The sequence below is a fragment of the Phoenix dactylifera genome, chromosome 6 (assembly GCF_051530095.1).
Source record: "Phoenix dactylifera cultivar Ajwa chromosome 6, Ajwa_hap1_PhDact_Kaust_v1.1, whole genome shotgun sequence".
Classification (NCBI taxonomy): domain Eukaryota; kingdom Viridiplantae; phylum Streptophyta; class Magnoliopsida; order Arecales; family Arecaceae; genus Phoenix; species Phoenix dactylifera.
In genome coordinates this window covers 30,908,440-30,925,323 of record NC_143195.1, presented here as the reverse complement: position 1 = coordinate 30,925,323, position 16,884 = coordinate 30,908,440, and the positions used below count along the sequence as shown (strand labels likewise).

The following is a 16,884-nucleotide window of genomic DNA, read 5'->3' as shown; positions in this document are numbered from 1 at the left end:
ATGGTTTTAGGTGATTCTATTAATCGCCAACTCGAGAGAGATATTTTTTTTCCCTACTAGCATGTATGTACGCATGCACTCATATAGCTGAAAGCCACCTACACATCATGTCCTAAGATGGATTTTAGTTGGAGAAGATGTGATTTGTGCTGCATGTAAGTGAAAAATTGCTTTTACTCTTGTATTTACATAATAATTTTTATATTTCCCTTCTTTAAGTCTTAACGACCAGGGTCGCTAAAGTAGTTATTCAAAATTTTCCGGTTTTATTCTGACTTATTCCTCGGTAATTGGGAGACGATGGACTGAATGACTCAATAGAGGTAGCTTAGCCGTATTGCCAAAAATACCCAATAACATATTTACCCAAATAGCTGAAAACACATCCCACAAGCACCTGATCTGCCATCCACACATAACAAATACTCGTACGCGTTATAGCTGGACTTGGACTGACCTCTGCGACCGGCCTTGACATTCCTCCGGCGTGCATGGCGTCGCTGCCGCCCACCACCGCCGCCGGTGCCATCGAAGGAGGCTGCGCCTTCCTCGATGCCGCCACCCTCCGCTCTTTGCTCACCCCGTCCGCCCTCATCCCCCACCTCCGCTCCTCCCTCCCCTCCCTCTCCTTCGCCGTCCGCGCCCCGCCGCGCCAGAGCTTCTTCCTCGACCCATCCTCCTCCTCCTCCCTCCTCCTCATGCCCTCCTGGTCCTCCCACCCATCCCTCCCTTTCATCGGCGTCAAGGTCGTTACCTCCTTCCCCCACAACTCCGCCCTCCGCCTCCCCGGCGTCCACGCTGCCTACCTACTCTTCCGCTCCTCCACCGGCGCCCCCCTCGCCTCCCTTGACGGCACGGCCCTCACCCTCCTTCGCACCTCCGCTGTCTCCGCCGTCGCTGCTTCCCTCCTCGCCCGCGACGACTCCCGTGTCCTCGTCATGGTCGGCGCCGGCGCCCTCGCCCCCTACCTCATCGCCGCCCACCGCTTCGTCCGCCCCAGCCTGAATAGAATCATCATCTGGAACCGAACCCCTGATAAAGCTCGAATCTTGGCAAGAGATCTCCAAGAAGGGGAGGAGCGAAGGGAGAACAGCGGGCTAATTTTCGAGCACGCCGAGTGTTTGGACGAGGTGATCGGGCTGGGGGACGTGGTGAGCTGCGCCACGAGCTCGGAGACCCCAGTTGTCAAGGGGAATAAGCTGAAACCCGGGGCGCATTTGGACCTAGTGGGCTCGTTCACCCCAGCGATGAGGGAGTGCGACGACGAGGCGCTGGCGAGGGGGAGGGTGTTTGTGGACTTCGAGGTGGCGCTGGAGGAGGCAGGGGAGTTGGTGGGCGCGTTCCAAAGAGGGGTCATGGCGCCGGGGGATGTGGCAGGGACGTTGGTGGAGTTGGCCGGGGGGACGAAGGTTGGGAGGAGGAGCCCGGAGGAGCTGACGGTGTTTAAGTCGGTCGGAACGGCGGTGGTCGACCTCCTGGCTGCACAATTGGCTTATGACACTTACTTGCAAGGTAGAATCCATCCAAGTTTTGATTTTGGTGTGTTCTCATGTTTGGTATTTTGACGTTTATCTTAGATGCTTTAATTCCCATTACTTCTTACTTGCTCTTTGTGTTGGATCACCAATGATGGCTTTTCTGCCAAAACTTTCTGTATAACCTTCTTCTCGTTTCTCTTCTTTTCCTATGATCTTTAAACAGTTGATGGAAAAGATGAGAATTGCTGTGCTTTCACCAGTTCACTGGTAGCGTAACATGTTTTGCAATCTATAGGATCACTACTATTAAATGGCAAATCATCATGAGAAATTAGGTCATCTCTATGTGTTCCATTTGCTCAATTTATACTTTCTCTGCTCCTTTTCCTTTTGCTGAAAAATGTTGCTTTTAGGACTATGTTTGTACTTTTAGGGCTCCCAACATGCAAAGCTGTTTCTTTGTGAAACCATTGAGGATCTGAAATTTTGAGAGGATCTTTCTCACAGCAATATTTGCATGATGTTAAACAATGGAAGATGTCACTAGGAGGATGATACATCGTAGTTGGGATTCATTGTCTTTCAATGTAAAATCTATAGAAGAAAATTTCATTGTGTGGAAATGTGCGGTTGTTATGATGGAGGAGGTGGATATTGCAATCATCGCCGAGTTCAAAACGTAACCTGGATTTTCTGTTTTCTCTATATTGAAAGGTTAGCGTGATGCCATGCCTTCTTACATCGAATACTTCTATGACATTAAGTGCATCTTTTGTGAATGGAAGTTTTTGGTTTTCGCATCATTGTGGAATGCTTGATAATTGTGATAACACTTCTGATGAAGTCTGATCAGTCTATTTGTATTTTTGTTTCCAAAATCATATTCTGTGTTGTTCTTTTATCTTCTTCGACAAGATCAGGAAAACAGGATGATGTTTTCTTAGATGCTATATTGATTGCTCTTTGGCTTTCCCAAATAATTTGTTAAAAGTTCAGAACATCAAAAATGGATTTGTTTTTGGTTAGAATTTTTTGCTTGTCAGGTCGTAAATCAGTGCACAACCATTTATGTTTCTTTTCGCTGATCTTCATGAGTTCTTGTCGTTTTTGTCGCAGGTTCTCCATGAACTTTTCCTTCTACAAGTTCATGCTGCCAAGTCCTTGGAAGGCAATCCGTTGCTGGATATGGATTTAGTTAATACTGATGTTGGTGTTTAAATGGTAAAATAATGCAGTGATAGTGAAATACCAGAAGATTAGGTACTGCCACAGCATGAAAAATAATGTAACAAACTGCTAGTTCTTATACTTAAGATTTTAATCCTAATGCATTTTTATAATTCAAGTCAACTATCAGGTCATTCAAGAAAAATTTGGAGGATCAGAAATCTTGTATGAATACTATGATGTATACAATTATTCAAAAACTGAAGGTGGCTTGAGTAGCAGATTTAAATCAAGTTAGTAGGTGGCCAGAGTTATATTAAACCTGGGCATGTAGCGGCTCAAGGAAATCAAGTGTTTGGGAGATTTAACATTCTTCTGACATCTAAATACCATTCAGAGTCTACTGATAACATGACTTTATTGATGAGGTTGGATGACATTGAAGTCACTGTCCCCTGATGCATGCCCAACATCAACTTTGTTTTCTTGTGCAAGTGGAGAGCTGTATGCCTGGTTGGAATTCTAATGGTTGGAAGGTTAGAACTTTCACAGGCATACTTATATTAGAAACAAGTTCACATCAGCATTTTTCAGGAGATGCAAGAAATGCGGATGGTTGTTTTTGAGAAGTCTTCTTCCTGGTTGGGAGGAGCAATTCTTCCTAATGGAGGAGGACTGGTCCTCGGATGCTGCAAGCACCATTGGTGCGGTGTAAGTATTGAAATTTCAAGCATTATCAGGATGTCACTTACTGCGATATGTGGATGAAATATTGCCTGTGATCTTTCATTTTTCTTTGCATTCTTTCTTGTTTTCCTTCTCTGCTGTCCCATCTCTACTACTGACAATGCCCGGCTGAATTCTATCCATTTGGGTTGAAAGATAAGTTTCAACCAAAACTTATTTGATTGATCTAGATACTTACTAGAACATATCAGTAAATTAAACTACGTCAAGGTGGTACATTACAACAGTGCTCCTTTTTTCTGGTAATCAAGAAACTCTTCAAAGATACTCTCTATCGATATCTTATTCAAAATCCCCACATTGCTAATAATTATTCCACCTACTGAATTGCTAACTTGGAAAGATGTTATAGGAATTGGACTCTGCTAATAGAGTGAATGAGCAATAGACATCGGTACCTGTTGATCCTAAATCGATTATTGTGCCTGACCCAGGTTTTGTCTAGATTGAGTTGGGCTTATCATGTTATCAGAACAAATGACTTTATATGAGAACATGGTGCCTCTATGAAATCCCTTTGTCTGATGTTACATTATTTAGCACTATATAACTAATATAAGTCGGACCACAACTATGAGTGTTATATGGCTTAAATATAAAATGGCTATTCATAAGGTAAGAGATGTTCAAATTGCAAAATTGCAAAAGCAACATCAACATCAACAGTAGAGCCTCAATAATACATGGAGAAAATATATTATATTTGCATCAACAGTAGAGCCTCGATAGCATTTTTTTTTTAAACAAAAAACTTGATAACATATTTAGGTTTTTAAGCGAACGATTAAATAACTCATTTCTTTGCAAAGACAAAAAATAACAAAGTTAGACGTAAATGTCATTAATATATCATGAATCTATATGCCTCCCAATTCACAAATTGTTGATTCTATCTCCCAACCAAGGGCGTGCTAAGAAAGGTCAGCTGTATCGCCGCCAAGCTAGATATAGCATTTGCACATGCCTCGCTGAAAGCATCACCAGAATTTTGGTTGGACTTCACTCTTAATAACAAAGGATATTGTGAGCAAAATGCATAATATATACATATTGCAATAAAACGGATAGTACGGGCACATATAAGAAAGTCAAAAAACAATAAATTATGAAGTGCTCTAAGCAACTCCTTCTTTTCAACCCACAAGACACCCTCGAGTGATTGACCATATACAAGGCTACCCAGTTCTTGGCTCTGTTAGCTTCTTTGTAAACATGTTTGGGCTAGAATACCGTACCGTCACTAGTCGTGACCCAGATGTCTTGAAGCAAGGGGTAGCACCCTCCCACGACATCGATGCCACCCTCGATTTAGTCAATCACCATAGCCGAATCGCCCTCAAGTATAACTGCTCTAATCCGCAATACATGCCGAGCATGGCCCAGATCGGCCCATACTATCCTTAGCTCAGCCTCTGGAACCAAGGTGTCGAAACCAACAACAACCATCATGAAATCCAAGCTTCTGATAGCGAAGCCAGCATCTTTCTTTCCTTCTGTCACCATATAATATGCATCCATCTAAATTGACCTTTAAAAGAATCCTCTTATGTTAGCAAGGAAAAGGATTGCAACCATGGATTTATACCAATACTTGGGAGAACAAATTACTCAGATAGAAAAATATCATATCGCCATATAGAATGGACATTAATAAGTTAAGTTTATGATAATTTTTGGTCGAATTGAGTCAAAACAGCGCTGTTGCCCACTCGTCACGGACGGCGAGAGACCAAGCCGTGCGGCAAGCGGTCTGAAGTCATCGGAGACGAAGACGAGTCCAAGTTCTCTGGGCATGGCCATGGAACGCTCTCAAAGCGCACGCGGATCGGGAAGGGGACGTCTGCTCGCTTTGGTGGGGAGAAGATAAAAAGGCCTGGGGAGGACGGGGGTTTATTTGACTTCCCACCTACCGGGAGGCCACGTGCAGTAGTTGGTCAGATTCACTATTCCCGACAATGAATGAGTGGGTGAAGTCAGTAGGAGGTCGGTCGTGGCGGCATGGGTCTGAGTCCCACTTGCACAGCTATTAAAAAGGTCGATGGGATTCTGAATTCTGTATCTGCCCTCACCAAAACATAAAAACGATAATTAACAGGAAAAAAATAAAGGCCACGCTCAACGTCCTAACCATGCAAAATTTTGTTTGTGAATAAATATAAATTATTCTAGAAGGCTTCTCTAGACGAAGAAGCTGCCTAAAATGTTTTTAGATATATTATTTTTAAATTCTTTTTAAATGTATTATATATATATATTAAGGTTTTTTTTTTTGTACAGGTACTCTTCTAAATATCGAATTTTGCATAAATACCCTTTCAAAATTGATATTTGCATGTATACCTTTATCAAATTCTATTATTGTACAAATGCTCATAATATAACGGTTGTTCTAATGGTGTTAAGAAAAGATCATATGTATATTAATTAAAAATAAAATAAAATTTTAAAATTATGCTAATGTCTGCCTTCTTTCATTGCTATCGGGATCGTGATCTATTTCCATGTTTACCTATTAAAGATATTTTAGTCATTTTAATTTTAAAACGTTAATTTTTTAATGCCGTTAGATAATATGGGTACATATGCAAAAACAAAAATAAAAAAAGGTACAATAGCCAAATAAGTGTTTTACGAGGGTATACATGCTAATATCAATTTTGGAAGGGTATTCATGCAAAATTCGGTATTGAGAAAGGAATTCATGCAACAAATCCTATATAATGTAAGTTGGATTCGTGGGATAGTAATTATTTTTCCATATATGAATCTTGAGACCTACCGTAGATCACATGCTGCTTCCCATGTAGTTTCTGATGTACAAGAGACCTAAACTGCATCATCTCATCACCCCTAAAGTTTGGATATATATATATATATATATATATAGCGAGAGAGAGAGAGAGAGAGAGAGAGAGAGAGAGGACTCGCAAGCAAAAAGTTACTTAAGCCATCTGGGATCATCCATGTCAGTGTCTATTGTCTGAATCCATCACATAAAGGTTTGATGCGCAGGGGACATAATTAATGAATAGAATTACAATTTGACCCCTTTAACTTTTTCTGAATTTCATACACTTCCTATTGATTTCAAAAAAAAAAAAGTTCCTTTAAGTTGCCCGGGGGATGCAATATGATCCTGCATCCATCTCCCTTAGCTGAATCTCAATACAAAGACTCATATCATGGTAGCGTGAGTCTTAAAATTTGCTGAAATCTCTGGTTACAACTTACACCCTTCTTCCTATCTAATTGAAAAAGGCAAAAAAGGATTTCCAATTGTGCGGAGTTGATTAATATTTTATGTGGGGATGGGTATATACAGCATTGGGGCTCAATGTCAAGGAAACTAGCATCTTTGGCAGAGAAAAGATGAAGCAACAGATGGCGGTGAGCACGAAGAGGAGTTATTGTGGAGTGCCAGCGGCAAAGGTGGATGGGGGGATGAAAAGATGGAAATTTTTAGAAAGAAAATGGAAGGATGAAGGGAATAGAAAATTGAGTCTTTTCTCGAATGTAGTAGAGCCATGTTGGTGATTCTTTGATGGCTGTCAATGATATTCATAGGAGAGAGAGAGAGAGATAGTAGGATCATATTAGGTCACTTAAGTAATTTGAAACATCCAATTAAAAGTTTTTGAAATCAAGGAGATGCGTGTAAAACTCGAGCAAATTTGAGGGGTCAAATTATAATCTTTCAAAATAGATAAGTAATTTATAAACTACTTATCTAAATAAAATCACCACGACATTAGTCTTCTATTTTCCTAAGCTATACTACTGCTAGGAGTCTGCTTGATGATTTGTTGATAGCTATCAATGTCATAGGAGAAATAGATGGTAGGATCATATCAGTTCACTTAACTTGAAATATCCAAATAAATTTTTTTGAAATAAAGAAGTGTGTGGAAAACTCAAGCAGAGTTGATGGGGTGAAACTATAATTTTCTTGAAATCAAATTAGTAATTTATAAACTCCTCTATCTAGACAAAATCTCCACGATGTAAGTCTTCCACTTTCCCAAGCTATGCTACTGCTGAGACTTATATGGTTCTGGGAAATGGTGAATGCACAAAAAGATTGTAAAATATTTATGCTTTTTAAATCTATTTTTGACTTAAACAAAGAAACTTATAACATTGGATGTTAAATTAAAGACTTATATATATGTGTATTATCAAAACAAAGAGTAATGCTACAGATCATGGTACTGAAGAAAAGAAAAAAAAATCCACTCCCTTCGGCATGAGAGGTTTGGCGCAATTCATAGGATCACCAGTGTCATAAATAGAGTTTTTGCATAAACACCAATCCCCTACTCATCTAGCACCAGAGCTTCATTTTGATATGAAGGTTAGGTCTTGAAGCATTTTTCTAAAATAACTTTAATGTTCACTAATATTGGTTATTCATGCACTAACTAAAAGTATAAAATGCATATTTCCATGTGCCTAGCTCATGAATACTTTGAATCTACACTTATGCCATAGAAAGGCCGCTTATATGGCTAAAATTGCTAATCTTGGTGGTAGTTTGATAATGGTGATGATGACAATGATATTGTTATCGTTATTATTATTATTATTATTTCATCATAATCAGCATCATCACCATTATTAATTTGAGGAACAAAGTAAAGATTGCAAGTGCTATAGCAAAATCCATATCAGTTGAAAATGCTACAAGACATTAGGTGGCCACCTGATCACCTCACCAGGCCCTCATCGAAGCCATGTCTTTTTCATAAAAAAAGATTGAAACCAAAGCCCACCTTGAAGGAAAAGGGTGCCCTACCCAATTCACCATCCTTAGAGGAAGCCATCTCTGGCTCCCCCTCTGTTTTGGGGCCAAGGGAGGGCTGTGCTAGGTGCTGCTTTAGGTCAATCATGTCCAAAGTACACGTGGTGACGTTACGATGCTTTTCTTACTTTATTAAAGCTCGTTCCATGATCATTATTATTTTACTCGATTTGGTACCCTTAAGATCTCGACAAAGATTTGTGGCAGTTACTTGTAACCAACCGAAAATGTAGCCGCCAAGTGTTCGAGAGAATCTGGGGAGCTCCATCAGGTGCAAAGGGGATGTCTTCTCCAGCGGCCCAGCTGTGATCCCATTAGATTCTGACCTCTAACCAATGTGTTCGCCTTGGCAAGTTGAAGGCCAGTACTTGCCACGCCCCGAACCCAACATCCAAGTTCGGTCACGAGACACGGCCTCACATTCTCTAAGGCAGGACCTTAGAAAATATGCAAGATCTGAAAATTTATCACAATCTTAATATCACTAAATAATATGATCTCAGTTTATACCAAATAACAAACTGATTCAATTACAAAATTTAATCATCCAATCGGTATCAATGATGCTTTATCTATTCATCCCAACTTTGAAAAAAAGAAAGAGAAAAAGGAGTTATGAGCTTACAGCCCAATAAAAATCTCGAATCGCTACATCAAAAGTAATAAGAAAATAATCAATTAGTAACATAAAATGAATATTGTATCAATAATCGAAAAACTTATAAGTAACATATATATATATATATATATATATATATATATATATATATATATATATATATATATATATATATATATATATATATAATCAATTGTTTAACAACAATTGCTTAAGTTCTGTCATCCATTTCTCATTTATTTAATTTTCAGGTTTCTTATTAATTTTTTATTTCCGGCTTTGGACTAACCAAGATCATGACTCGGTGCAAAATCAATACCGTCCCATGTTATAGCTCGTGGTGGTTTTCCACATGTAAGCCCGTAGAGGCTATCTCACTCATAGTGGCTTTCCATACGTAAGCTCGTAAAGGCTCCCCATGTGTTAGCCTATGGATGCTATGGCAAGATTAGTCTAAACCATTCTTATTTATCTGATTTATCTATTAATTCAATTATCTCATATACAATGTATTTCTCTCAAATTCAAGATATCTTTGTTCATATAATCATGTTCTCAATATATGATACGTATAATAGCCACATAAATATATCTATATTGGAAATTATATAAAAACATATCGTCACATGCCAAACTAATACAAATCTCACGATGCAAATCTAATGATACAAACCAATAAACATATACTCACACGTTGATTCAAGTATAAAGATTCTTACTTGTATCGCAATCCAATGTATCTACAATGCGATCTATCGCAATCCTTATTTTAATTTAAAAATTAGAGTATAAAATCTCGTTGGCTTACTAATGCTAACTTGAATGAATCATTAGTTTTATATATGGTCTCACGCGATCATCTTACTTTTGATCTCATGTCCCTTTCCCAGAAGTTTAACAACTTCAGGATACTTAATAATACATTGAAACGGAGAAAGGACAATGAAAAATAAATATGGAAAACTTTGCATGTCATGATCATGCATACATTCCAGCATGAGGTATGCCACTCTTTCCGACGCCCCACCTGGTCCGCTATAAGTACTACGCATCCATGCCACCACCTCAACAAGGCTGGCAAGACTCAGAAAAAGTGGTCCATGCAATAAGATGAGCAGAGGTGGGAGCTTTGGGGGTGGACACAGCTCTCTGGGTTACCTCTTTGGATCAGATGAGCCACCAATCTCACCTTCTGGATGTACCAAGTCCACCAAGTCTCAGAAGCCTCCATCTGATGAAGGTGGCAAGAAGAAAGCAGCAACCGAAGAGACTCCACCAGAAAAGCCCATCTCCAACAACTACCACAGAGCGCAGGGCCAGAACTCAGGGAACTTCATCACTGTAAGTAGTAATACATTTACATCTCATATCTCTTTTCGTTTCATCCAGTTTCTTGGTATGTGAGAACACTGAAAGTTTTTATAATTATTCCAGGGTCGGCCTTCCACTAAGGTCCAGTCAGTTCCTGGTGGAAGCTCGTCTCTTGGCTACCTGTTTGGAGATAAATAATGTGTGGTCAAGTAGCTTCATCAGTGGTGTGAATGAAATAAGGGCATCTCAAGCCCAGTTGTGAGTGGATTTTGTTAAGTTATGATGTATGAGACTCTGAAATAGGTGAACAGCTGATCTCTTTCGAGGAGGCTTATATGGTTGTGCCTCTCCTTGATGGTGAGAACTAAGAGTTCTTTATAGCTTTTATTTCTATTTTGATAAACCCATCCATTGCGGATGGGGTTTGGCAGACACCTACTTGCCAATTGGTACGGAAAGGATGGTACTAGAGATACCAAAGAAACTCAGGTGCAACCTGAGTCTGGTAGTTGTGAACAGCTTTAGAGTGGTATTTGAAGTTTGGTACTGCTGCTGTGTTTATAGTTTGATCTATCTATCAATATACATATTTACAACATCTCTTTGTGCATTTTCTGTTAATTGATCTGAATTGCTATGGAACCATACATTAAATGCGGGAATATATAATGGTTTAGTAAATAAAACTACAAAAACTTGATGGTAATTTTTGTTCAGATTTCCATGGAAGGGCCAACCAATTCAAACATCATAATTGTTCTATTTGCAAAACAGATAATATATCTATGAAGACCATAATGTTTTTACAATGGTACTGTGATAATCACCTAGACAGAGATTGTGTTTAATTTGGTCCGGTTAAGCTTCTCTTATCTGTAACCTTGACATTATTTACAAGTTTAATAGCTGAATTATGTTTTCGTTTGGCAAAATTATATTAAATTAAAACTTTATACCACCTTTCATCTTTCTTCAATTTTTTTCCATATAACTAGGAATGCATTACAATTTGCAAATTCATTTTGATTCCTTTCTCATCCCATAAGATTTAAAAAAGAGAGTGTACTCTCAAAAGAGGAGGAGGAGGAGGAGGAGGAGAAGTAGAAAGTGTAAGGAATGGCAGAAAAAGGACTACGAAGAAGGGGAAAAATACCAAATATGGAATTGAGATGATGTAAATCCTAATATTGATATAGCCTGGCCTGTTCTGGTGTCCAATGTTTCAGTTTCTATTCACTCTTTGCTCCAAATGGGGTAAAAAAAGTTCAAGAACAATAAATCCAAAAGGAATATCCTTGCACTATATTGGGCCACAATACATGTGTTCAGGTGATGCACAAAGGAAATGCCGGATTTCGACCTGTTTATTATGGAAAATTATATAACTCTGGTTGATTTCTCAGAAGATCTAAACTAATTCTCAAGCTTTTATATGCTCTTCTAGGTTAAGTAATAGTTCATGTGAGTATAACAACTCTCAGAGTTGCAGTTGACGCCCTACACTATACATTCAGGTAGTGGTAGTAGGACTAGGAATAAATACCAAGAGCAACAAAATTGGGAAACTAGCAGCCACTCAAACTTTAATTAAACAAATGTAGATTATAATAGGACTGATTTCAGGACACTTGACGTATCATATGCTAACACAACATATGCTTGCTTACTTACATAAAATGAACCCCCACAAGTGTATATAGACCTAAGAGATCGTTCTAGAGTTACTCTTAGATGATGGGGCATCATTAATTGTAATATCCAGTCCAAAATTGGATTTTGGGCCGATTGGGCCAAAGCCGGCGGGTCAAACCGGCTTCAGCCCATGAAGAAAAGACTGAGACAGAGGATCGTAATAGTCTTCTTCCTCAGAGTAACGGAGGCGAGATAGGAGCGGGGACATCGTGGCCTCTTGAATGGCCTCTGATTCTGCCCGACCACCGCGAGCATCACGGAGGTGAACGAGCCACAACCATTTTCTTTCTTCCCCGGAGAGGGCTATAAAAGCCCCCGATAGCTCACCCGATCCGAGACCCCCCTCCTCCCTATTTTCTCCTTGCTCTCGGACCAGGATGTTGCCAGATCTGGGCACTCCGGTGGCCTGAAGTTCGCCACCGTCCTCGCTCATGTTGGGTTCCACCTCCGGTATCCTCCACCGGCGCCTCTCCTCGTCGGACTTCACCACCCGCGCCCCTGCTCTCATTAGTGAGGTAAGATCCATCCATTCCTCCTTTTCTTTACTGCCTTTCCTCCTCTCGATCCACTCGGGAGGATAGATCAAATAGAAGAAGAAAGAAAGAAAGAAAGAAGAAAGAAAGAAAGAAAGAAGAAAGGGAAGGGGGAGACTCACCGTGGGCGCCGGCCGCAGGCACGACCATGCTTCTGCAGGTGCCGGCCACCGGCCGCACGCCATGGCCACGGGCTGCGAGCGCGGCCCCAGGAGCGGCTGTGGCCACGGGCGCCGCAGGCACTGCGGGTGCCGTTGGCCCGCCGGGGGTGCCGCCGGCCGCTGCCCGTTCCTCCCGAGCATTCCGACGAGCTCGCCCTCCTCCCTTCACGAGCGAAGAAAGAACAAGAAAGGGAGGAGGAGAAGAAGTCGGGAGAAGAGAAGAGGAGGAGAAGAAAAAAAAAAAAAAAAGAAGAAAGAAGGAGAAGAAGTTTCGGGAAGGAAAAAAATAAATAAAAAAAAGAGAAAAGAAAAAAAAAAAAGAAGAAGAGAAGGAAAAGGAAAAGAAAAAGAGAAGAAGGAAAAAGAAAAGAAGGAAAAGAAAAGAAAAGAAAAAGAAAAGAAAAAAAAAGAAAATACGTAAATAAATAGTGAATAAGTAGGATTTTAGTCCAAATTATCCGGTTGGGACTTGAGATTTATTCAGGTCCATGTTAGAGTTTTAATTTAATAATGCATCTGGAACTGTTTGATAGGTACAGAGAATTTGACGGACGAGATTAGGATTGTGTGGGCGAATTGAGGTAAGTAACCCTGGCACTGATCTTATTAATTTAGAAATCACTGTTTAATTGTAAGAATAAAATAAAAATATATATATATATTGTTATGATGTATTTTCTTAAAAGTAGGATCAAGCATATGATTGCATGTGATTCATAAGTTTGGTTAAATTGCATCCTTCATAAATATTTCAGTATAAATTATGGTTATGATAAATTGCATGAAAATGAGATTTGTGGCATGATTATGAATTTTATACATTACGATGAATTATGGTTATGATAAATTGCATGAAAAAGAGATTTAGATTTGTGGCACGATCATGAATTTTATACTTTACGATGCCATTTGTCATTTTCCAACCTATGTATGAAAGTATGACTTACGAAAAAGAATAATGATTTATGAACTCTCAGATAGCTATGCCTACCTCTAGAAATAGAGGTCAGTCGACCCCTCTGGAGCTAGCATCCAACGAATATGGCCCTCTGCCAACGGGTTAAAGTTGGTAACGAATATGAACAAGTTATAAAACTCGTCGACTACGAATACGAGCCCTGTCACGGGATTATAGTGACCATAGCAGCACATCCGTCTGAGAGTAAGATTTATAAAGTATGGATGAATGGCAACATTTTTATATGACTTGCATTATCATGTTTATGAACTTGCATGGTTGGAGCATACATTGGTTTATGACCCGATTATATCATCTCTGAAATGCTTTATTTTGCTATAACTGTTATATTCTTCAAATGATGCATTGGCATGAGAAAGATTATGCTTGATCTAATAAGATAGTACATGGTTACTTACTGAGCCGCAAGCTCATACCCCTCCTGTTGTTTTTTTTATTTCAGATAATTAAGGCGATTAAGAGCGGGAAAGAGTAAATGAAAATTGGAGTTGAAGCATAGTTACAGGGATTCTTAAAAGTATCTATGTTAATAAGTTTGGGTTGTAATATTGCAAACTCAAGTATTTGATTTAGATGCTCTGTACTTGCTTCTTTATGATTAGTAAATAAATTTGATCAGATTTGGTCTTATTTCATGAAATAAAATTGTTATCATGGGCTTCGTGCTATTATGGGCAGCAACCTACAATAGCACGGCCGTGTCATAAACCGGATTTGGGGCGCATAATATAAATTAAAAAAAAAAAATCATGTCCAGATCCGGGGCGTGACATTTAGTGGTATCAGAGCTTAGGTTTAAGATCATTGGGAATTATGGCAATTAAACTATCAGAAGCTTGATTTAAGATCACTTAGGATTTGTGATATGAATGATACAAGAGCTTAAGATTTAAAACTACTAAAGACTGTGGCACAAGTGGCTTCAAAGTTGGAGGTTTAAGATCATTGAGGATTGTAACCAAATTGGAATCAGAATAAAGGTTTAAGAACAATAGGAAATGTGACAGGAATGTATGAGAGCTTAAAGTTTAAGATCACTAGTGATTGTGATAGAAATGTAGAAAATTTTCAGGTTATAATTAAATTAGATTTTGACTAATATTAAGTGGAGTACTAGCCATGGAATATTAAAGTATATTGTGATTGTTTGTGTGTTAGTATATAAGTGATTTTGAAAGATCAACTTGATATCGGGTACTGTGGATAATACTTCTAGTTTGAAGTTAATTATTTTGATGACAAGATAGGGTTCATTCATAAGTTGTTTAAGACTTGGACAAGAAAAAAAAAAAATTATATTCTTCGAGGATGAAATATGTATAACAATTATGCATGAAACTGTTATATAGAAAGAAAATATATTTGAGGATGAGACTTAAGAGTTTTTCCTTTGTTTACTTGGAATATGAAATATTAGATCTTTTCAAATTACAATGCAAAATTGGTATTTTGATTGAAAGTCATTTAGTAAATTTTGAGAATAATTATCAATGTTGAAAAATATTTGAGGCTCAAATGTTCTACTATGGATAAAGTGCAATAGTTTATGATCCTACAATAAATCAATTAAATGAACATTAGTTGATGTTTTGATTAAAAAAAAAAAAAAATCATGTTGTAGATTTTGGGATGCGATTCAGGATTGGGGAAATTGGAACAATTTAGTTTTTTGGCGGAAAAAAAAGAGAGTTAAAAAAAAAATTTCTTATTGGTGGAATTGATCTCAATGTAAAATCATAGAGCTAAATTCTTGAACCATATTATTAGATTTTGGTGAGTCGAATATATATTTATATCAAATATATATATATATATATATAATATATATATATATATATTATAAGTCGAGGCTATGAGTTAATTTTGGATTTTGTATCACTATTGGTGAAAAACTAAGGTGATGTCATGAGAGGCCTAAATGAGTTTAACCAAAAAAAAAAAAAGAAAAGATTCGAGATGGTTGAATATGCTAATGAGTAAGTCAATCTAGAATTTTTCAACAGAGCATACAAATAATATTCTTAAAAGAAAAGTCAATATCAAATTGTAGAATGGAATTTTCAAGGGAATCTAGAGTTGGCTTAGCTCGAATTGGATTTAGAATGTGATTACTTGATCATAAAATGGTACAAATATGGCAATTATCTCGAGGGTTAATCATGATCTAGTGTACTTGGAAAGTAAGGATAAAAATTCTGATTGAATATTATATATATATATATATAAAGAATGATGATGATCTAGGATTCTTAAGAAATTTTGGAGAATATTGATCAGAGTTGCGCAGTGAAAGTGTGGTGGACTGAGTCATTTTAAACTGATAAAAAAAAAAGAAGAAGAAATATTGACTGTATTTGGTAACATGTTATGATAAAGATTAGATTTTTTTAATAAAGAAAACTTTTGTTAATAAGAGAAGGCGAATACTGTTGATTCTCAGGATAATCATGATATGGCTACGTTATCACTTTGATAGATTTTCCAATGTTGGTATGCTAAGGAAAATCTTGAACATTTCATGACTAGGGTGAGTTAATCATTGATTGCATATGATCTAAATTTCAAGTATCCAAATAAACCATGTGTTATTTGTTCCATCGTTATGAGTTATAAATTAAGCTTCGTGACATATTAAATTATGGTATCAATATCTTGTCTTCTTGGACTTGCTCTTAAGATTTGATGCCAATCAATTTCGAGATAGACCATTGCTATCTAATGACCATCATTACCTGTTCAATTGGTGAATCACATACCTAGCCATATAAAGACTTGATTCTAAGGTTGGTCATTATCTTTTGAGGGAACATCACCCTACCATAATAAGTGTATCGAATCCATTTTATTTCAGGTTCTACCTGAAATACAATTAATCGATCTTGTTGTGAATCGATCCCAATCCGATCGGGAGTGAACCTACATCAAACATAGATTTTAAGTTAGTCACTTATCTAGTGCTAATCTTGCTAGTTTTTGACAGTTGATCCAAAATTATCTACCACACTGATTTTGATCGAGAAGAACGAGATCTTAAATTATGTTACGTAATGAGCCGAGCACCCCTCAATTTGGAAGATAAAGATTTCTTAAATTTCGAGGACGAAATTTTTATTAAGGAGGGGAGAATGTAATATCCAGTCCAAAATTGGATTTTGGGCCGATTGGGCCAAAGCCGGCGGGTCAAACCGGCTTCAGCCCATGAAGAAAAGACTGAGACAGAGGATCGTAATAGTCTTCTTCCTCAGAGTAACGGAGGCGAGATAGGAGCGGGGACATCGTGGCCTCTTGAATGGCCTCTGATTCTGCCCGACCACCGCGAGCATCACGGAGGTGAACGAGCCACAACCATTTTCTTTCTTCCCCGGAGAGGGCTATAAAAGCCCCCGATAGCTCACCCGA

General features: G+C 38.3%; 2 protein-coding genes and 1 long non-coding RNA gene across 3 annotated transcripts; all 3 read left to right on the top strand.

Annotated features, from left to right (window-relative positions):
• Positions 1-372: 372 nt before the first annotated feature.
• LOC103721624 (NAD(P)-binding Rossmann-fold superfamily protein) lies at positions 373-3,448 on the top strand. The gene is made up of 2 exons (XM_008811895.5): positions 373-1,512; positions 2,595-3,448. The coding sequence occupies exons 1-2, from the start codon at positions 492-494 to the stop codon at positions 2,603-2,605; spliced, it is 1,032 nt and encodes a 343-aa protein (XP_008810117.3). The 5' UTR covers positions 373-491; the 3' UTR covers positions 2,606-3,448.
• Positions 3,449-9,557: 6,109 nt separating this feature from the next.
• Positions 9,558-11,446, top strand: LOC103721625 (protein SPIRAL1-like 5). Its single transcript, XM_008811896.4, has 2 exons — positions 9,558-10,150; positions 10,244-11,446. Exons 1-2 carry the CDS (start codon positions 9,920-9,922, stop codon positions 10,316-10,318), a joined length of 306 nt encoding a protein of 101 aa, XP_008810118.3. The 5' UTR covers positions 9,558-9,919; the 3' UTR covers positions 10,319-11,446.
• Positions 11,447-12,101: 655 nt separating this feature from the next.
• On the top strand, positions 12,102-14,103 carry LOC120107184 (uncharacterized). The gene is made up of 3 exons (XR_016395785.1): positions 12,102-12,327; positions 13,040-13,087; positions 13,928-14,103. It is a non-coding gene; the product is annotated as an uncharacterized LOC120107184 (long non-coding RNA).
• Positions 14,104-16,884: the final 2,781 nt, after the last annotated feature.